Source organism: Tyto alba, unplaced genomic scaffold, assembly GCF_018691265.1.
Source record: "Tyto alba isolate M040663 unplaced genomic scaffold, T.alba_DEE_v4.0 Super-Scaffold_20000042, whole genome shotgun sequence".
Lineage (NCBI taxonomy): Eukaryota > Metazoa > Chordata > Aves > Strigiformes > Tytonidae > Tyto > Tyto alba.
In genome coordinates this window covers 8,944,020-8,963,504 of record NW_024881293.1, presented here as the reverse complement: position 1 = coordinate 8,963,504, position 19,485 = coordinate 8,944,020, and the positions used below count along the sequence as shown (strand labels likewise).

General features: G+C 62.8%; 4 protein-coding genes across 11 annotated transcripts in view; 3 read left to right on the top strand and 1 right to left on the bottom strand.

The window, feature by feature from the left end:
• Positions 1–482: 482 nt before the first annotated feature.
• On the top strand, positions 483–4,900 carry ICMT (isoprenylcysteine carboxyl methyltransferase). Its single transcript, XM_042794852.1, has 5 exons — positions 483–747; positions 1,328–1,416; positions 1,492–1,661; positions 2,445–2,662; positions 3,466–4,900. The coding sequence occupies exons 1-5, from the start codon at positions 523–525 to the stop codon at positions 3,646–3,648; spliced, it is 885 nt and encodes a 294-aa protein (XP_042650786.1). The 5' UTR covers positions 483–522; the 3' UTR covers positions 3,649–4,900.
• Positions 4,901–6,112: 1,212 nt separating this feature from the next.
• On the bottom strand, positions 6,113–11,823 carry RNF207 (ring finger protein 207). Of its 3 annotated transcripts, XM_042794846.1 has the most exons (18): positions 11,332–11,823; positions 10,749–10,939; positions 10,485–10,617; positions 10,240–10,384; positions 9,735–9,816; positions 9,591–9,666; positions 9,376–9,501; positions 9,202–9,248; positions 9,047–9,119; positions 8,902–8,970; positions 8,727–8,795; positions 8,490–8,611; positions 7,373–7,562; positions 7,107–7,292; positions 6,973–7,024; positions 6,774–6,891; positions 6,604–6,684; positions 6,113–6,534 (listed from the first exon to the last, which is right to left on the bottom strand). In XM_042794846.1, exons 2-18 carry the CDS (start codon positions 10,937–10,939, stop codon positions 6,354–6,356), a joined length of 1,941 nt encoding a protein of 646 aa, XP_042650780.1. In that variant the 5' UTR covers positions 11,332–11,823; the 3' UTR covers positions 6,113–6,353. The 3 variants fall into 3 exon arrangements, with proteins under 3 accessions (XP_042650780.1, XP_042650781.1, XP_042650782.1); XM_042794847.1 differs by having other exon boundaries at positions 6,113–6,516; positions 10,749–11,822; XM_042794848.1 differs by lacking the exon at positions 10,749–10,939 and having other exon boundaries at positions 11,332–11,822.
• Positions 11,824–12,351: 528 nt separating this feature from the next.
• On the top strand, positions 12,352–14,488 carry RPL22 (ribosomal protein L22). The gene is made up of 4 exons (XM_042794853.1): positions 12,352–12,472; positions 12,774–12,878; positions 13,504–13,628; positions 14,270–14,488. The coding sequence occupies exons 1-4, from the start codon at positions 12,461–12,463 to the stop codon at positions 14,412–14,414; spliced, it is 387 nt and encodes a 128-aa protein (XP_042650787.1). The 5' UTR covers positions 12,352–12,460; the 3' UTR covers positions 14,415–14,488.
• Positions 14,489–14,684: 196 nt separating this feature from the next.
• CHD5 (chromodomain helicase DNA binding protein 5) overlaps positions 14,685–19,485 on the top strand; it is a 30,404-nt gene continuing 25,603 nt past the window's right edge. For 5 of the 6 annotated variants that reach the window (XM_042794844.1, XM_042794843.1, XM_042794842.1 and 2 more), the window contains exons 1-2: positions 14,685–14,829; positions 15,777–15,907. In XM_042794844.1, coding sequence (XP_042650778.1) covers positions 14,766–14,829; positions 15,777–15,907 — 195 coding nt within the window. In that variant the 5' untranslated portion in view covers positions 14,685–14,765. The remainder of the gene's footprint in view (positions 14,830–15,776; positions 15,908–19,485) is intronic. The other variant, XM_042794841.1, reaches the window with a different exon arrangement.

The following is a 19,485-nucleotide window of genomic DNA, read 5'->3' as shown; positions in this document are numbered from 1 at the left end:
TTTGTTTTTGTTTTTTGTCTCAAGCAGCAGCAATTCCGGCTTAGCTTTATTTCACAAAGTCACGGCGCTTCCCCCTGCATCCTCTGGGTGTCCCCGCAGGCTCCCGCTCTTGTTTTTAAGACAATCTGGCTCTCTGAATGGGCACCCTGCGGTAGCCATCCCCGGGGAGAGCAGCGCGGCCTTCCTCCCGCCGGGCGCCCCGCCTCTGGCTCGGCCTCGCAGGCGGGGCCTGAGGGAGCCCCAGGACGGGGCGTGAGGGGGGCGGTGGCTCGGAGGGTGCACGGCGGGCTGGGAACGGCGCGGGCCGTTCCGGTCCGCGACATTAAACGACAACAAAAAGGCAAAACCGGCTGTGGCAGCGCCCTGTGCCTCCGGCGGCGGCCACCGTTGAGCTACCCGAGCCACGGCGCCTGCGCTCCGCCCCTCTCCGGGGCTGCTGCGCCTGCGCAGGGACGGCTCTCAATCTCGCGAGAGCGGCGCGGCCGTTTCCCGGGCGACGCGGGCGGGGCGGGCGCCGCCATCATGGCGGCAGCGGCGGCGGCGGGCCCGCGGCGGCTGGGCCGGGAGGGCCGCGCCAGCCTGGCCGCCTTCCTGCTGGGCGCCTCGGTGGCGGCGCTGCCGCTGGCGCTGGGCTCCCCCCACGCCGTGCTGTCCGCCCCCGGCCTGCGCGGCCGCCTGGCGCTCGCCTTGCACGTGGCGGGCGTCAACGCCGCCCTGCTGCTGCTCTACCCGCGGCCGCTCTACAGGGTGCGGGGACGGGGCACGGGGGGGATGTCGGGGGGGAATGGGGACCGGGATCGGGGTAAGGTCTTGGGGGGGCACTGGGCCGGGGGACGGGGATTGAGGAAGGCCTCAGCGGGGGGACGGGGACCGGGGAGGGCGGCGGGCGGGGCGGATGGGGCCCGGGGGGAAGGCCTCGGGGGGGACGACGGGGATCGAGGTAAGGTCTCCGGGGGTGAACGGGCACCGGGAGAAGGTCTTGGGGGGGCACCGGGCCGGGGGGGACGGGGACCGGGCCTAGAGGAAGGTCTCGGGGGGGACGGGGATCGGAGCAAGGTCTTGGGGGGGCACCGGGCTGGGGACTGGGCCCGGAGGAAGGTCTCGGGGGGGTTCATGGGACCTGGGGGAAGGTCTCGGGTGGGGACGGGGACTGGAGGAAGGTCTTGGGAGGGCCCGAGGGAAGCGTCGGGGGCGGGGTGGGACAGGGATCAGGGTAAGGTCTTGGGGGGTCACCGGGACGGAGGAAGGTCTTGGGGGGTCACTGGGCCCGGAGGGGGCGGACAGGGGCCGGTGGTGGCAGTGCTGTCTTCCCTCTCCCTGCCCGCAGATCGCCGTCCGCGCCTGCTTCCTGGGCTTCGCCTTCGGGTGTGGGCTGCTGCTCAGCGCCGGCCGCTCCGCCTGGCGCCACTTTGGATGGTGAGGGGAGGGCAGGGCCAGGGGCTGGGGGGGTGCAGCGGGCGCCGGCCATGCCAAGCGTTCCCTTCCCCGCAGGTACGTCTGCTCCCTCTCCCTCTTCCACTACTCGGAGTATCTGGTGACGGCCATCAACAACCCGCGCAGCCTCTCGCTGGACTCCTTCCTGCTCAACCACAGCTTCGAGTACAACCTGGCTGCCTTCTCCTCCTGGGTGGAGTTCACGTTGGAGAAGCTCCTCTTCCCAGGTCGGCCACCATCCCCTCCCTGCCGCCCGCCCTCCCGCCTGCGGCCCCTGGCTCACCCGGTGCCTGGCCAGCTGGTAGCAAAGCGCTGGCCACCCCCGCTTTGCTGACCTGCAGGAGGGCTTTGACCTGGCGTTAGGCTCTCTGTGCTCAAAGCCCTGCGGTTTCAGCCTCGGGGGGCAGAGGGAGCACCCCCCTCGCTCTGACACGCCAGGCTCTGACCTTTGCCATGCAGCAGGTCTTCAGCCCTCTTTTTTTTTTTTTTATTGCCTGCATCTTTCAAGCTGCTTTGGTGGTACAAAGAACGACGCTGCAGTTACAGCTGGGCGTCTTCTTTTCACCTGGAATAAAATCAAACCAGCAGAACCTGTTGCTGTTCGCCCAATCTGGGGTGCTTCCATTTTTTTTTGGGTGACGGGAGATGTTCTCCTTCCCCACTCCATAATGGCAGTATGGGCTGCTGAGCTCCCCACGTCTGCATGGCTGTGCTTTATGTTGGCTTTATGCTGTAAAGCCGAGCTCTGCCTGGATGCCGGGTTCCGCTTAGGGAGATGTGCAACCAGGATGTACAGACCCCGTGTAGGGGCTGCCTCCCTGGCAGGGGACACTATTTTTATTTACTTTGGTGGCAGAATGGCAGCACACAGAGCGCTGGCTGTGTTTTTTGCATTGTTGTGTTTTGAGAGGGGAGGGGGAAAGCCCACCCGCCTACCCAGCCCCCCGTGACCCCGCACCGCGAGCGTGACCTGTGTCAACCTCTTGTGACCCGTCCTTATTCACTTGCAGAGCTGAAGCAGATCACCTGGCTGAGTACTGTAGGGTTGTTGATGGTGATCTTTGGGGATTGTCTGAGGAAAGCGGCCATGCTCACAGCTGGCTCCAACTTCAACCATATTGTTCAGAACGAGAAATCGGATACTCATACTTTGGTGACAAGTGGGGTGTATGGGTGGTTCCGGCACCCGTCTTACGTGGGATGGTTTTACTGGAGTATTGGAACACAGGTACTGTATACAACGTGCTCAGATACTTTCGACTTATAACCTGGGTCTTTCTTCTTAACGCTGCCCACTGTAACGGGATGCAGACCGCTGGCGGTCAGCGGCAGGGGTGACCAGGATGCAGATTTTGACACCTTCCCGCCTCCCACCAGCATGCGGGGGGCCAGGAAACCCCGAGTGCTCTGCCCCGCGTGATCTCTGGGAAGAACCCATCACCTTAATTTTATGTGTGGAATAAGCAGGGGTGGCAGGGCTGGGGTTTGACCCGGAACGCCCTGGGAGGCTCGGGATGCAATCTGCTGCTAGCCTAAATCTGGTGTCCAGAGTTTCCATGCATCCCTGTGGCTAGATGCCTTCTGTAAGCGGTCAGACTCAACCTCACTGCTGCCAAATACCAGTCCTGTGCTGGATGGCAAAGAAAACTCCCTCTAAGAGTGCCCAGGGCCCCGGCCAGCTGCGGTGGAGCTGGAGCTCAGCACTGCCTTAGTCATGCTGTTCTCGTGGTTGGCATTTGATTTTATTTCTCTGGAGAGAGACCATAAAGACTGTACAGGGAGCAGCGTGGTCACTCTCCAGAGCTGGGGCACCTCTCTTAGCCAGCAGCTGCCCGTGAGCTGCTTTCTTCATAAGCACCGATTTCTCCCTGGAATGATATTCCATAGAAAGCGCTGGGATCTTTTATTTTCTTTGGAGAGTGCTCAGACCTCGTGGCAAACAATGAAGGGTGATTATCTTGTGGGGGCAGGGAGGTAGCTTTGGTTTCTTTGGGAGGCAGGGGCACGCTAACGGCCCATGTCTGTTCGCAGGTGTTGCTCTGCAATCCCATCTGCATGGTGGGCTACGCGCTGGTGTCGTGGCGCTTCTTCAGGGAGCGGGTCGAGGAGGAGGAGATCACACTCATCCACTTCTTTGGAGAAGAGTACCTGGAGTATAAAAGGAAGGTGCCGTCGGGTCTCCCTTTTATTAAAGGAGTCAAAGTGGAACTGTAATACGGGCGAAAACCAGACTGGCTGAGCGAACGCCCGGCTCCAGGCGCCGTGGGGCGAGGGACGATGCGTGGCATCGGGAGTAACCCGATAGTCTTTCCCGGCCACCCAGGAGGAGCTGGGCGAAGGGCTGCAGAGCTGGGCAGCCTCCCGGGTCACTAGCAGATCAGAAGCTAGTTCGTCCTCCTCGAGATAAGTTCATTGTTGCACATTCAGGGATCTTCCAGACAACTTAGGCTGTAGCGACCCTAAAGAGAATCGACCCCTCCTGCCTGCAGCAGCTGAATTGTACTGAAACGCCTCCGGGCCAATTCTTCCGGAGAACAGCTCTGCCCTCCCGCCCCGTGCAGGAAAGGCGCCGGTCAGCAGGTTGTTCCTGTGGCATAATTAGATTTTAAAGCTTTTTGACCTTGCGAGCCAGGCAGCGCGGCTTTAATCTCTTTAGGCCCGATTCTGCAAGCTGGCGCTGGGGTGGCTCGCAGGAGCCCTGGCTCTCCTCTCTTCAGGTGCAGGGGCTACGGCCCTCAGCGTGCCGCAGAGCTGGCAGCGCGGCGCCCGTCGGTTCTCCCCGGGCGCTAATGCTCACAGGGAGGGTTTTTTTCCGCTTGCCTCATGCCGCTGGATTGCGATCGCCTCCGAAAAGCAGCAGGAGAGCGAGTCTGTTCCCTCCTCCCTCGGCCGCTGCCGCAAATTCTGGAGTCACCGCTCCGGCCGCTGCCTTCCCGGGCCTCCCCACCACCACCTCTGTTCCCTCTTCCTGCTTCCAAATCGCGCTGCTTCCTATCCTCCCAGGCCGCCTCCGTCCTGCAGAGATCCCAGGATTTTGGGTTGGGGAAAAAAACGCAGCTGCTGGGCTTGCTGAGGGCTTTAGCACTCGAGATCCTTGCCGGCTTTTTTGGGCGAAAGCAGGGATGTCAGTGCAGCTAGGATATGCTTCTACGGAAATTCTCCAAACAGGAAAAAAGTTCGGCTAGCTAACGCTATTTTAAAAGTTATCATTTTGGGAATGGTTCCTACTCGAGCTTTGTGGTATAACTTATTCTGTCGTTATATACCAAAGAGGTTCGCTGTTTTCTTGAGTTTTGAGTTATTCTTCCTAGCTGGAATGGAAACAAGTTGGTTGTCAGTTCACGCTTGGGGCTTGCGGTGTTCCTTGGTGAAGCTGCTGTGGTGTGGCTCAGGAAAGGGGGCACTGATGGAAATTGCTTTGATTTTTTTTTTTTTTAATATAAAAAACAAGAAAAAATCTTGCCAACTTCTGTCTGATGGTTATTTGGAGACCTCTTGGCGTGCCGGTGACATCATGGAAACCGGAATCCTTACTTTTATAATTCCCAGCGGCTTTTCAGAACACTCTGGTGTTGTGTTGAAGCACGACTGTGACTCGCAGCAGCTCGCGAGGCCACGCAGCTGCAGGGTCGGGGCGAATTCTCTGTCACCTCCCTTAATCCATGCAGAGTCCTTTCTCCACCGGGACTGCTTTGTGTTGCAGAGCCCGTTCTGCACAGGGCATCAGCTTAACGCCCTCACTGGTAATATTTGTCTCTTACCAAGCGTGGTTTTAGCTTGGGAGAAAAGAGCAAACATGGAAATGCATCAGCTGGATAGCACTGGTTTCTCTGCGTAGCTGCTCATAGGCCCCTGCTCAAGCTTTTCAGTGCCTCCAACACACGTCCTCATGGAACCTGCGACCTTCCATCATAGCCAATGTGCCCTGGACAAGTTGATTTTTAACTAACGTTTTTGTAGGCGTTGACATTTCTGCTGTGAAGTTGCACAAGTGTACTTTGAAACAGCAATTGTCGCTTGGGTTGGACATGAACTGACAATCGAAACTAAACCTTATTCTCGGGTTGTTCTTTGCAGTAAATGCTCCTCAGTCCTAATCAGCGGGAGCGTGCCAGCGCTAGCTCTGACCCCGCTTCCATCTGTGCAGTGGCAGGTCTGCCCAAGGTGGGATGCGTTGGCACCAAAAAAAAGGGATAAACTTCACTTTGAGCAAAACCTTCAGAGCCCTTTTGGTGCTTTTGAGACTGAATCCCATGACTGCCAGCTTGGTGAGGGGACAGGAGCTCCCCAGGCCTGGGGAAGGCGTCTGAATCTTTAGCGAGAAGCCGGAGGATGCCGTGCAGCCCTGCCCTCCTGCGCCGCAGCACTTGGTAAGCTTTTAAATCGCACGGATGCGCAAGGGGCAGGGCGTCTCTAGTGCCCTGCCTGTGTTTTTGCTCTGCTGCCTGCTGGCAGTTCGCAGGATGCTCTGAGACCCTGTGGTGAGCTCCTGGCTGTACATCTGGGGGATTTTTGTTGGTTTGTTTTGTTTGCTTTGTTTTTTTGTGGAGTCTTTTTTGTCTGCTTTGTTTTATTTTTATTTTTCACCATGTTTACAAACTTTGTGGTTTTAAGAGCAGCTGGATGCCCCGGGCTGGCACGCCTGCTTTGTGCAGAGCCACAGAACCAGGCAGACATGTACACTTGTGCCCTTTTATTTCACTTCTAACACACGAGAGGGAGAGTATAAAGACAACTGTTTTTTCAGATGAACAAAGCTGCCCTGAGGCAAGCTCTCCATACGCTGCAGACACCGCGTTACTGGGCTGTTTTCTTGCCTTCGCTCGTGGCACAAGGCGAGAGGAGCTGGTTGAGAATGGGGACGTGGCTTTTGGGCACTGAGCACCAAGCGGGTCTGTGCGCTTGCTCGGCATCGGGCTCTACGGTGCGAGCTCCTTCTGGGCAGTGCTCTCGGCCTCGCTTTTCTGCTGGCCCCTGCAGCAGTCTTTGCTTTTCGGGGAGGGGTCTCTGGGGGTGCTGCTGGGCACGCAGCCCTCCCCGGGGCTGGCCGGAGCCCCTTCCTTGCTGCCAGGCGAGGCCTCCCTGGGGAAGGGAAGGCACCTTGGCAGGGTCAGCGGCCGGGAAAGGGTGCGAGAGGAGTTTGGCAACCGGGCACTCGCCATCACCTACCTTGGTGCTGCTTCGCTGTCATCGCAGATCTTGAGCAGCACCCGTGCCTGTTCCTCCTTGGGCTCCCGGGGCTCCTGCAGCCTGTGGCGGGATGGGTGTGAGCCACAGATGTGCATGTCACCCCATCCCCCCTCCCCAGCCCAGCTTCAAAAGCTCCTCATGTCCCTCACCTGGGCTCCAGACGCTCCTTCACCTTGGCGATGGAGCGGACGTAGGGCGCGATCTGCTTGGTGATGGTGGTCAGGCAGCTGTTCTCCTGCCGCAGCTGCAGCAGGTCGTGGAGCTGGGCTGGGGGCGAGAGGAGCGGGCTGTGGCCACGGCTGCCCCCCCACAATGGGCACAGGGGGGTTGTTCGGGGTTCGCCAGTACCTTCATAGATCTCCTGCTCGTTTGCCACCCGCTGGTACGTCTCCTCCCAGACCTGGAAGGGGGAGAGGGAGCTGGGCAGCGTGCTGCAGCACGGCACAGAGGGAACCTGCTCCGCTGGGACGCGCCGGCCGTACCTCCTCGAAGACGCTGCGCATCATCTCCACGGCGGAGTAGTGGGCCGCGATCTGCACATCCATCTGCAGGGACTTCTGCAGGATCTCGCTCATGATCTCCGTCTTGATGAGCGAGTGGTGCTTGGTGAGGTCACGGTGCAGCTCCTGCACCTGGTCCTTCAGGCCCTGGATCTCCAGCTGCAGCATCTGCGGGGGCCGGGGGGGCATCGCCCCGTGAGCAGCCCGGTCCCGGCCCGGCCCGGCCCGGCCCGGCCTGCGCTCCCTACCCGGTAGGTGTTCTCGTAGCTGCGGCAGTGCTCGGCGAAGGGGGTCTCGCGCCCCTCGGCCAGCAGGACCTTGGTGCTGATGTACCGGTGCATCGTCGGCTTCCGCACCATGGGGCCGGTGGACATTTTATCGCCGGCGGGGGGGCTGCTGGGCACCATCAGCGTCTTGGAGCATTGGCCGCCGGGGAGCCTGTGCGGAGAGGGTGACCGGCAACGCTGCAGGCGAGGTGCCGGGGACCCACGGCCCCTCACCCCCGGGGTGCCTGGGGACGTGCCAGCCCTGTGCGTCCCTTCCCTCGCCCAGGCACACGCAGTCAGTCCGAGGCACCTTACGCCGCCCTAAAAGTCACATTTCCATGGGCTGCTCTCCCCATGCCCACAGCTTCGGGACCAGCTGCGGCAGGAGAAGGCAGGCGCTGAGCTCAGCACGCTCCGGTTTCAGGATGCAGCTCACTCCCTCACCGCCGGTATCTCCTGTCCCCTTGGTGGGCACCGCTGCCCCTGTGTTTCCCCCCATCCCACCACCCCGGCTCTGCTGCCCTGCTGCCATCAGTCCTACCGTGTGGTGCCACGTTCCCCCTGCCCGTGCCAGGGCCTGCAGCCCCCAGGAGCTCAGCCGCCCCGCGGTGCTGAGCCTGGCTGGGGGCGAGGAGCGGTCCCCATGGGGCGGCAGCTCCTGTTTGTCCTCTCCAGCCAGGAGTGCCTGGCAGGGCTGGTGCTGCCGTGACATCAACGGGCCTAAATATATCCTAGGCGAGGAACGGCCGGGCACTTCCCTGAAATTCTGATAAAAATAGTGGCGGGCAAAGAGGCTGCGGCGCCGCGGGTGTGCGGGCGAGCAGGAGCTGGCCCCAGAGCCCTCCAGGGACCGCGGTGGGGGGCCGGGCTGGGGAGCAGGGTGCAGGCTCACCCAGACACCCTGCTGCCAGCCCCACTTCCCAGAAGTGTCACTTGAAGCCCCCGAGCCTGTCGTATGTCAGCGCAGCTGCGCTCCGCACTTGTCCCCGAGGTGACAGGCTCAAGGGCGGCAGCGGGGGCAAGCTTGGCATGGCGGGATGCGCGGGACACAGCGGCGTGCGCGGCAGGATGCGCCCCGGCTGCGATCCCAGCACCTCACATGTTTGTGCCGGTGATGCCAGGACCAATGCCGCCGGCACTGCCCACCACGGAGCGACGGGGGCTGAGCATCAGCAGGGGCTCCAGGCAGCGGGCAAACTCTGCCCGGTACTCGCTGTTGATCTGGGGGGCGAGACGGGGGTGAGCGCGGCTGAGGCCAGGGCAGAGCCAGCAGCTGGGGCTGCCCCTGGGGTGCTGAGGGCAGGGGCTGGGCCCCAGGCGGGTAGCACAGCTCTACCTTGCTGGTCTGGGCCGGTCGCAGGCGGTGTGGCAGCTTGACGATCCTCTGCAGCCTCTCCATCAGTTGCTGGAAGGCAGCAGCGAGGAGTGCTGAGGGGTGCTCAGCACCCAGCCCGTGAGCCTGGCACCACGGCAGGATGCTCCAGCCGCCCCACAGCGCTGGCACCACTCACATAGCCCAGGTCCAGGAACTCGGCTTTGTTGGCGGAGCTCAGGAAGGCCGAGCAGGTTACCAGGTGGACCTAGAGGAGTGGGGGTGTCACTGCCAGCACTCCTCGGGGCTGGGGCAGCCTGACCCTGCCCAGCCCCAGGTCCTACCTGCAGGGTAGGCAACAGGGAAGCGAGGTGGGCAAGCTGCTCCTTGAACGCCTTCTCCTTCTCCTCGTGCTGGCTGCAGCAGAGTGGAGCATGGCACAGGCTTTGTGGGGCACCCCAACACAGCCTGGGAGGGGGCTCATCCTGCGGCCCCTCACCTCTGCACAGCTTTCAGGAGTGTTTTCTTCCTCTCAGAGAGCTGCTCCTGCAAACAGCATGGCAGCCCTATGTCCCGCAGCCGCCCCGGTCCCCTCCCGCTGCCCCGGCTCTGCCGTGCTGTGTGTCGGGCACACGTGGGCGCGGGGCACAGTGCGTGGGTGCTCGCCCCACACCTGCATGCGGCCGAAGAGGGAGTTGATGGCTGCCTCCTCCTCGCTGGCGCTGTTGCGCACCTCCTCGATCATGGCCTTGAGGAGGACGATGGCCTCGCGCGTGGAGGTCTGCAGCTCCTTCACAGCCTGCCCGGGGGCAGTGGGGCGGCTGCGGCCAGCACCGCACCCCCACGCCTTCCCCCCCCCACCTCCCCAGACCCCACGGTCCTGCCCACCATCACCGCCTGGTCCAGCCGCTGGCAGCCCTGCATGTACGCCGTCTCGATGTCGATGCAGTGCGCCCGGCTCTCCCTGTGGGCACGGGCATCAGGGCACGGGCTGGGGTACAGGGTGGGGGGTGCGGGGCCAGGGATGCTCACCCCTGCATGTCCCTGAAGCAGTTGATGCAGAGCATGGACTTCTTCTCGGTGGAGAACATGATGTAGGGCTCCTCGTGCAGTGCTGCAAGGAATGGGAGAGTCAGGCAGCATGGCGCGGCATGGCATGGAATGGCATGACGTGGTACGGCATGGCGTGGTGCAGCATGGCATGGTGTAGCATGGCGTAGCATGGCATGGTGCAGCACGGCATGGCGCAGCATGGCATGGCGTGGCACAGAGTGACACATCATGGCATGGAATGGTGTGGTATGGTGCAGCGTGGCGTGGCATGGCATGGTGGAGCATGGCACAGAGTGGCATGGCACGGTGCAGCACGGCGTGGCATGACATGGCACAGTGCAGCACAGCATGTCATGGTGTGGCACGGTGCAGCATGGCGTGACATGGCACGGTGCAGCACGGCGTGGCATGGTGTGGCACAGCGCAGCACGGCGTGGCATGGCACAGTGCAGCATGGTGTGGCACGGCATGGCGGAGCACTCACGGCACTTCTTGTGGATGTCTTTGGTGCGTTTGGAGAGGGAGACGATCTCGTGGCGGGTGAACATCTTGGCGCGGTGGGTCTCCTCACGGCACGGGGCGCAGAGGGGCTGCCCGCAGGTGTTGCAGAAGCACATGGTGTCCAGCTCCTGTGCGGCGTGTTGGGGGGGTGGGTGGCTGGTGGTGGGTACAGCCCTGGCGGGGGTCCCCTGCCTGTCCCGCCCCCCCCCCCAGCCCCACTGCCCTCACCGCCTTGGCGCAGCGCCGGTCGCAGTTGGCGCACTGCACGTCCTCCTCGCTGTCAGCCGAGCTGTCCACCAGGAACTGCAGGAGCCGGTCCACGGGGGGCAACCCCGTGCCCCCCCTCACCACCGAGGGGTGCCTGGAGGGGACAGGGATGGGACGGAGAGGAGAGGATGGAGCTAGAAGGATGGGGACCGCGCCGGGCTGGCGGCCGTGTGCTGCGCACCCCGGTGCCGGTGTCCCCCACCCTGTGCAGGATCTGTCCCGTACCCGCAGAGCGGGCAGCGTAGGCGGCCATCGCTGGCGCGACCCCGCAGGCAGCTGGCGCAGAAGTTGTGGTAGCAGTCGAGCAGGCAGGGGTGCTGGTAGGGCTCATGGCAGAGCAGGCAGACCAGCGGGTGACAGTTGGCCTTCTCCAGCTCCGAGCAGCTCCCCAGCGGTGAGAAAATGCCGCCGGCCATCTGTGGGACAGAGAGCGGGGCCCCCCCCCCCTTCCCTGCACCCCGCTTCCCCCCCTGCGCCCAGGGGGCACCGCTTTGCGCAGGCACCGTACCCACTGCGGGGAGGATGAATCCTGTCCCCTGGGGCCTGCGAGCTGCAGCCTATTTTTAGGTTATGAGCCGTGCAGCATGAGGCTGCCCCCAAAGCACCCCTTACCCCTGACACCGCGGGCTGGGTGGGGTGGGTGTCCCCTGGGGTGGGGTGTCCCCTGCCAAGGAGCATCCCCCCAGGACAACAGGGGTGGGGGCATCCCCCAGGACTGGGTGTCCCCCCGGGAATGAGCGTCCCTCGCAACAGGGCGTCCCCTCCGTGGGCACCCCGGGGAGCCCCCGTCCCCGGGAGGAGGCTTTACCTCTCCCCGTCCCTAAGCTGGGGTGCCTTGCCGCTGCTCCCTGAGCGCCGGCTGGAATGAGAGCGCTGCCGAGGCCTGGCTGCCCCCGTGACATGGGCCCGCCCCCCCCCCTCCCGGCACTGCTGGATGGTGGCCACGCCACAGCCCAAAAATAGCCCTGTGGTGCCCAGGGAGGGGTCTTGGGGTGCAGGGGCTGCGGGGACACGGGGCTATATGGCCTTGGGGTGCACCCAGGGCACGGGAGACCGTGGGGCCTGGTGATGGCCCCGGGAAGTGAGGGTGCACCCCCGGGGGCACTGAGGGGTGCAGGGGGCACCCTGGAGGGCAGGGGGATATGGAGGGGTGCTCGGGCAGGGGGTGCAGGGACATATGGGGGCAGGGAGACACCTTGGGGGGCACCTCGGGGTGCAAGAGGCACCCCGAAGGTCAGGGGACCACCCTGGGGGGCACTGAAGGGTGCAGGGAGACACCCTGGGGTGCTTGGCAGGGGGTGCAGGGATATATGGGGACAGGGGGGCACCCTGGGGGGACACCGAGGGGTGCAAGGGGGCACCCTGAGGGTCAGGGGGGCACAGAGGGGTGCAGGGGGGCACCCCAGGGGTGCTCCGGCGGGGGGTGCAGGGGCATATGGGGGCAGGGGGCACCTCAGGGTGCAAGGGGCACCCTGAAGGTCAGGGGAGCACAGAGGGGTGCAGGGGGGCACCGAGGGGTGCTCGGGTGGGGGTGCAGGGACATGCGCACCCCGGGGTGCCCCCTCGCCCACCCCGATCCCTGCTGCCCCCCTCCTCCGGGGCCGCGGAGGCCACGCCCCTTATCACTGACCCCACCCTCCAAGCGAAGCTCCGCCCCCGACGCCCTCAGCCCCGCCCCCGCGCTGCCCACCGCCCCATCCAGGCAGCACTAGGCGCTGGCGGAACAACTGCGAGGCGTTGCGTGAGAGGGGGCCCGGAAGCCATCGACGCTCTCCGCCGTCGGCTGGGGAGGCCTGGTGCGCGGCGCGCGGCCCGGCGGCGGCGGCGTGGGCGCGTGGAGGCGCGGCGGCCCGCGCCTGCGCCGCGGCGGCCGGAGCGTGCTCTCCGCGCATGCGCGCTGCGCCGCGCTCCCTTTCTGCCCCGGGGCTGCAGCCGCCATGGCGCCCGTGGTGAGTCTCCGCCGGCGGCCAGGCCACGCTGCCCCCGCCGTCACCCTCCCGCCTGCCCTGGTGCCGCCCGGGCCCCCGCCTGGGCCTCCTTCGGGGCCGGCCCGCCCAGCGCCGGGCGTGCGGCCGGCTGGGCCCTTCCCGCCCCCCGCTGCCGCCGGATCGGCTCCCGCTCCCTCCCCGCACCCTCTCCGCTCCCCCCGGCCTCCAGCGCGGAGCTCGCACCGGCCCCCCTGGCTGCCGCCGGGCCCGCTGCTCGGCGCCAATCCCTCACAGCTCTCTCTTTCCACTCCCTCCCTCGCAGAAGAAGCCCGCAGCGAAAGGTGGCAAAAAAAAGAAGCAGGTGTTGAAGTTCACCCTGGATTGCACCCACCCCGTGGAGGACGGCATCATGGACGCCGCCAATTTTGTGAGTGCGGGGCTGCCGCCCCGAGCCCCCGCGCACCATCGAAGCCGGCAGCGCCGGGAAACGTTCTGCAGACAAAGGGAGCCCGAGTGGGGCTGGAGGCGACCGGGCGTTTATTGCTCTTAAACACTTTGTAGTCGACGCGCGAACGTTTTTCCCACCTGTCAGTGTTACCGCTCACCCCTCGTGGGGCGAGCTGTCCGTTCTGTGGTGCGGCACGGTGAGGGCAGCGAGTGCTGCGTTTCTATGCTGCCTGGTAAACCTGTGTCCATTCAGACGGCATGAGCGCGTGTTGATGGGGCTGAAGTGCCCTCGGAGGATCCTCACTCACTGGCTGTCCCCTCGGGCGGCAGGAAGCGCATCCCTGCCTCGTTGGTCCAGTGCCTTCGGACTCACGTGCCGCTCTGAGTGGGCCGGTTGTATTAGTTGTGGCAGGTGCTGGCGGGCTCGCAGCCTCCCAGCCTGCAGGAAGGTGGCTCCCCTCTGCTTTCCCAGGGCATAATGGTGCTTCTCTCACCTCCCCAGCTCCAAACAGAAAGCTGAAGCGCCAGGTGTGAGCGAACTGGGGAGGCCTCGTCCAGCGGGAGCTGGCAGCCCTGGCTAAGCGATGGCAATTCCTCTCTTGCAGGAGCAGTTCCTGCAGGAAAGGATCAAGGTGAATGGCAAAGCGGGTAACCTGGGCGGGGGCGTGGTGACCATAGAGAGGAGCAAGAGCAAGATCACGGTCACGTCGGAGGTGCCGTTCTCCAAGAGGTGAGGCGGGAGGGCGGCCCCGCATCCCGCCGGCGGGAGGGTCTGGTGCCAAGGGGATGTTTTGGTGCTGGAGCCGTGCCGATGCGGGGTTCAGTGCTGTGTGGCACTCGCTGCGGTGGTTCTGTTTGTGAGTGGTGTGAGAGGGGGACGTGTGGCCACTTCCTGCTGCTGGGGTGGGTGGCCAGAGGGATGCCATGTGCAGAGTTCCGGGGTTTGGTATGCCGCCAAGCTGCTTTGCTCCTGTATTGTTAACCTCGTCCTACTGGGTTCCTGCTTCCCATGGTTGCCTGTCCTCTCTCTGGCTTCCATAAACGTGGTTCGTGTGAGGCAGCTGGAGGTCTGAAGTGGTGGGAAGAGGGGAGGGAAATAATTTCCGTGGCTCCGTGTCGCGGCGTTGGCGGTGTGAATCCCTTGGCGATGGTGTTTCCTGGTAGAAGCTTTGCTGGGACATGTCAGGTGGGACGCATTGCTCCTGTGCAGGTAGAAGCCCATGGGAACGGGGGTTTTTGTTTGCCAAAAGCACTGTGTATGGAGCTTGCCCGGGGGTCAGAGTGCCCTGAAAAGGCTCCTTGGTGCCGCTGGAGAAACGCTGCGGATCTGGGGGTACAGAACCGCTTTCACACCCCACTTCTCCCCCGCAGGTACCTGAAGTACTTGACCAAGAAGTACCTGAAGAAGAACAACCTGCGCGACTGGCTGCGTGTGGTGGCCAACAGCAAGGAGAGCTACGAGCTGCGCTACTTCCAGATCAACCAGGATGAGGAGGAGGAGGAGGAGGAGGATTGAGCCGGCCCGCCGCCCGGCAGCCATTTTGTACAGTTTTGCTTTCCTGGAATAAACGGCGGGGAGAGTTGTTGATACCCCGCGCTCCGCTGGCGGCTGGCGGGCCCCCGGGGGGCTCATTCGGGGGGGGATTTGGTTTTTTTTTTGTTGTTTTTTTTTTTTTCTTCTTCTTTTTTTTTTTTTTTCCGGGGAGCGCCAGGGGAGGGGAGAGGGCTGGGGGCGGGGCGTGGCCGGGGGTGCGTCACCGGGGGGCGTGGCCGAGAGCGCGTCACGGCGGGGAGGGGGCGTGGCGGGGCGGCCGCCATCTCGGCGCGGAGCGGGCGCGCCCGGCGCTCGGCCCCGGCCCCTGCCGGGATGCGGGGACCGGCGGCCGGCCGGGAGCTGCTGGGCGGCGCGGACAACGAGGAGGACGTCTCGGGTAGGCGGGGAGGGTGGGGGGGGGGAAAATGGGGGGGCGCGGCTCGCCGCTGCCCCGGCTCAGCCCCGGTATCCCGGCGCCTCACGGAGGGGCGGCCCCGGTTCGGGGGGAGGGCGGGGGGCGGCTCCCCGGGGGCCGAGCTCGTTCCCGGGCCGGACCCTCCGGGCTGCGGTCCTTGCGCGGTGTTCCCGCCCCAAAGCGCTGGGAGCGGGGCCGGTACCGGGGCGGTGTGTGGGGAGGGGGCGCGCCGGGCCCGGCCCTGCACTGCCCGAGCCCGCACCGGCACCGCCTGAAACCCAACAGCAGAAACGTCCCAACCACTCTGGAGCGCTATTACTGTATAAACAATGAAATGATAATAAAAAAAAAACCCCTACTGATGTAGGCCTTAAAGAAATGCAAAGGCTGGCCAGGATGCTGGGACTCGCTGGGGAGCGCTGTGTGTGGGGAGGGAGCGGGGGTGGGAAGGCGAGAGCCTGTGGGTGCCTGTGCCCATGGCCGGCGACCCTGCACTGTGAACACAGCCCCGTGCCTGTCATGCTCTGAACGTGGAGCTGCGGCCGGTACCTTCCATGCAAGGTCTTCCTCATTCATCTTCCGTTGAGCCCGTTTTCGTGGGCTATACTTGGAGATCTGAAAGGTAAAAGCTGAGCGCTCGTACCCGCGGGCCCAGCTCAGCAAGAGCCGGAGGCGTGCGGGGGCCTCCCCGCGCCTCAGCTTGGCCCAAGGCTGGTGCGAGCGGTGGCGGGGAGCGGGATGTGGGGGGGCCAGGTCGGGCAGGACTCTGCCTGGGCTCCCACGAGGGGCACCTGTGGGTGCGAGGGGCTGCGGGAGAGGCCCCCCAGCTCCGTGTCTCAGGGCCTGATGCTGCCGCCCGGGTGAACACGTGCATGGTGCCCTGCATGCCTGTGCGGTTGGTCCGCGTGAGCTGTCCCTTTTGTCCCCAGAAGAAGATGATGGGGTGCTGGAAGGACTGGAGGAGTTTTTCGCAGAGGAGCAAGTTGCTGTGCAGAAGAAGAAGAAATCAAAGAAGCTGAAAGACAGCAAGGCTGCCAAAATCAAGAGGAGGAAGAAGGAGGTAACGCTGTGTGCTCTCATGCTGGGCTGGGACACTCTGGGCCGTGGTGCAGAAGCAGGCTGTTCGGGGCACTGACGGCCACGGGCACCTCTCAGGTGGCTGGGGGTGGAGGGGGGGGGTGTTATCGGGGTGTTCCCTTGCCAAGCAGGTGCTCTCCTTGGCTGGGAGGTGACCCAGAGCCAGGGCGAGAGTGGTTCTTGTCCAGCTCAGAGGTTCTGGGGTGGAAATCTGCCCTATGAGTGGTCCCTGGAGAGTGGCTGGGGGGAGAAGTGGCCACTGCGCCTTCGGGCAGTGCTGTGGCTGCCCCCCCCTTGGGAGGGGCTCAGCAGCGGGGCACACAGTGTTTGTGATGGCACTGTCCATCCCCATTGTTGAAGCCCTCCTGCCCACACTGCAGTGCAGCACCTCCTTGCCGCTGTCTCCGGGGGCAGGCAGTAAATCTTTCTGGCATGTCCCGTGCCAATGCACCGTCTGGGGCTCGTGTTTCTGAGGAGGGAGATGCAAACCACCGCGTTGGCATGACTGGGGCAGGGCTGGGAGGTTTCTGCAGACGTCGGTGTTGGCTGCGCTCATCCAGAGAGTTTTGCAAGTGAGACAGTGTAGGGGCCTTTGTGACCTGGCACATGGAAGGGCTCTTGGGCCTTCTGTAGGAAAACAAAGACGAGGCGGCATGTCCTCGAGGACCAGGCCTTCCCGAGGCTGCGCTGGGGGGCTGCTGTCCGGTGCTGCCTGCGCTCTGCCGGGGCACCTGGCTCTGACACGATGTGGTCCCAGAGCTGGGCTTGCTGCCGCGTTGCACCGTGCAGGCTCTGCCCCTTGTGCTGCCGGCCCCGGGCAGCGCTGAGCCCGAGGACGGGAGCAGACGGCTTGTGTGTCAGCTTCTGCTGACTAAATGCCAATAGGCTACTGGGAAGAAAAGGCAAAGAGCGGAGGGTCTTCAGCCCCTTCCTTCCTTAGCCTGACTAGATGCAACCCCAGCCCTTCCCTTGCCAAACCAGGGCTGAGTGATGCTGATCTCCTCCAGTCATCCCCTCCTCCAGCCGCACCCCGTGGGATCTGTAAAACCAGATTGGCTGGACGAGGTAGTGCATTAAAGTGCTTTTGCTGCTGATGAGAGCATGATGAGCTGCTGATTTAAAGAAAACTGATTCCGTCCTGCGCTGCGTTGCCTGACAGCTGTTTGCAGAAGTCGGGGCCCCAAGGAAGCTGTTTTCCTTCATGGCCATGGTGATGCTCTTCTCTTTCTGCAGATGCCACACAAAGCTGGCTCAGGCCCTCTGCTTCCATGTGCCTTTGCCATCATTGGATGCATTTTTCTTCTTATGCTGCTTTTCTGGTGGGGGGAAAATAAGATAAAACCCTGTGGTATTTTCACGTCTGTTCATTCTCTGTCAACGCTGGCCTGCTCGAGCCCAGCAGCAACGTGAGCAGCTTGGGCTGAGTCTGACTGCTGCCTTACTGGGAGTGGGGAGAAAATAACAGGCTGAACGTTGAGTGCGCGTGGTTTTTTAATTTATGCCTTGTGTGGGCCGTGCTAACCAGCCTTGGTTCTGCCTGTGGGAGACTGATCCCTTTTTCATTGAAGCCAGTGAAAGGCTGGTGCTGTAGCTGTCAGTAGGCACTGAACAGTACCCAGGCTGTTTTGGGATGAGGAGATAGAAGACAGGGGCATCTTGAGCAGGGCTTCCTTTTCTTAAACTCCTCCTCCAGAGTTTTTTGGGGTAAGTGGACTTTCCCCCTGCTAGAGGAGGGTGGGAGGCATGAGCCTGTGGTGTGGGGCCAGTGCCTGCGCCATGGCTGACTGACTCCCTGTAGTCCCTGTGGTTTTGTTGGAGCGTGGGGCCGGAGAGCTGCCCCGCTGCACTTGTGCAGGAGTTGGCCTGCATCAGCCACAGTGGAACGCGTTCCATTTGCCACGGCACCGATGGCAGCCCCGCTGCAGGAGTTGGTGCTGCAAACCCCTGGAAAAATCTGCATCAAATAACCAGGCTGTGGTTTGAACCTCAGCGTATGGAGATGAAGGTCCTTGTCAGAACAGGGAGCGGAGAGGGAGAATTTCAACCTGTACTGCAGCAGTTACCATGGCAACCAATTATTCCGTGCCAAATTACAACTGTGCATAACCCTGCTGAAGCAAAGGCTGGATTTGTTCCGAACCCAGAAGGACCCGAACTCCGTAATGGCGGCTGAGTGAAAGTGCCCGTCGGCAGCCCTTGGCGTTGGGGCGTTTCGAGAAACTCCCGGTGCCGGGGCGGCGGCTCCGGCCGGGGGGGACCCGGGGAGGGGCTGGGGAGGGGCTCGGGGGGGGCCTGGAGGGGCTGGGCTGGGCGGGGGGTCGGGGGCACCCGGGCGGTGGCGGCGCCGGGCCGGGCGCTGTCCGCGGTGCTGAACCCGGGCGCTGTCCGCGGTGCTGAGCCCCGGGGCCGGGTGCTGCTGCAGTGCTGAGCCCGGTGCTGAGCCCCGGGTCGGGTGCCGCCGAGGTGCTGAGCCCCGGGGCCGAGTGCTGCCACGGTGCTGAGCCCCGCCCCGTGGGGTCGTTCCCGTGCTTCCCCTCGCAGGCCCCCTCGGGACCCAAGTGGTCCTGAGGATGGTGATGTGGTTGCTGTCAGTTGGGCAGCGGGTCACATTCTCTCTCAGAAAGAAGCCCGAATTCTGCCTGACCACTCTTGGCAGCTCGGTGCTGCCATCTGAGCCTGGTCTCTTGTGGGGAGGCAGAATCATCTGTCAGCCGTTCAGCAGTTGGCTTGCCTTGGTGCTGAAGCTGTGTGTGACCAAGTCTCCACTGGCGATGGGAGGTTTCATGTGACCACCTGTCTCTGAAAGTGAGGGAGTTCAGCTGGGCTCACCTGACGTACTCTGCTCTCCTGCCCCTTTCAAGATTCTGTGCATCCACCAGGACTGTTTTATGCCTGTGACAGCTGAAATCTTCCTGTAGCACACAGTGCCTAGCTGGACAGAAAAAGGAAACAGCAACAAAGCAAAACCCTAGCACAATAACTGTCTGGTGACCTAAAAGATGCACGTGGCCAAAGAGACCTTCTCTTCCTTTCCTTTAGTTTCTTTATCATTCACACGGTGGTAGAAGAATGGGACTATATTTGTGTAAAGCTGTAAGCAAAGACAAGATGGAACATCCTATGTTACCTGTGTTACAGCAATTAAAAATGTTGTCTAAGTGTTCTCTGTCTGAAAATTTGGGATCTTTTAGCAGAGCGGCTAGTTGCCTCTCAGGCATTACTCTTTGGTTGACTATGCAGCTATTTTTAATGCACACATTCACTGATTTGGCTTTCTGTCTCCTGGTTTTCTGTTCGTACCACTGCTCACCAGAATGGTAACTGGACACTGTGGTATTGCGGTGTCTGGGCACTTTCAGAGGAGCACGTTACGATATGGAGGCAGAGCCAGCATCCATCTGCACAGCTGTGGCTCAGCATTGCTTCTCTTGCCCTCCTTGCTGAACAAGTCTTGAGGGAAAAGCATGAAGGTTCCATCCCACGTACTATGGCCTAGACAAGCTTTTCCAGAACACAGTTTTATCCGTATCGCATGACCTTCTCTTGTTTCCGGTGCTTCCA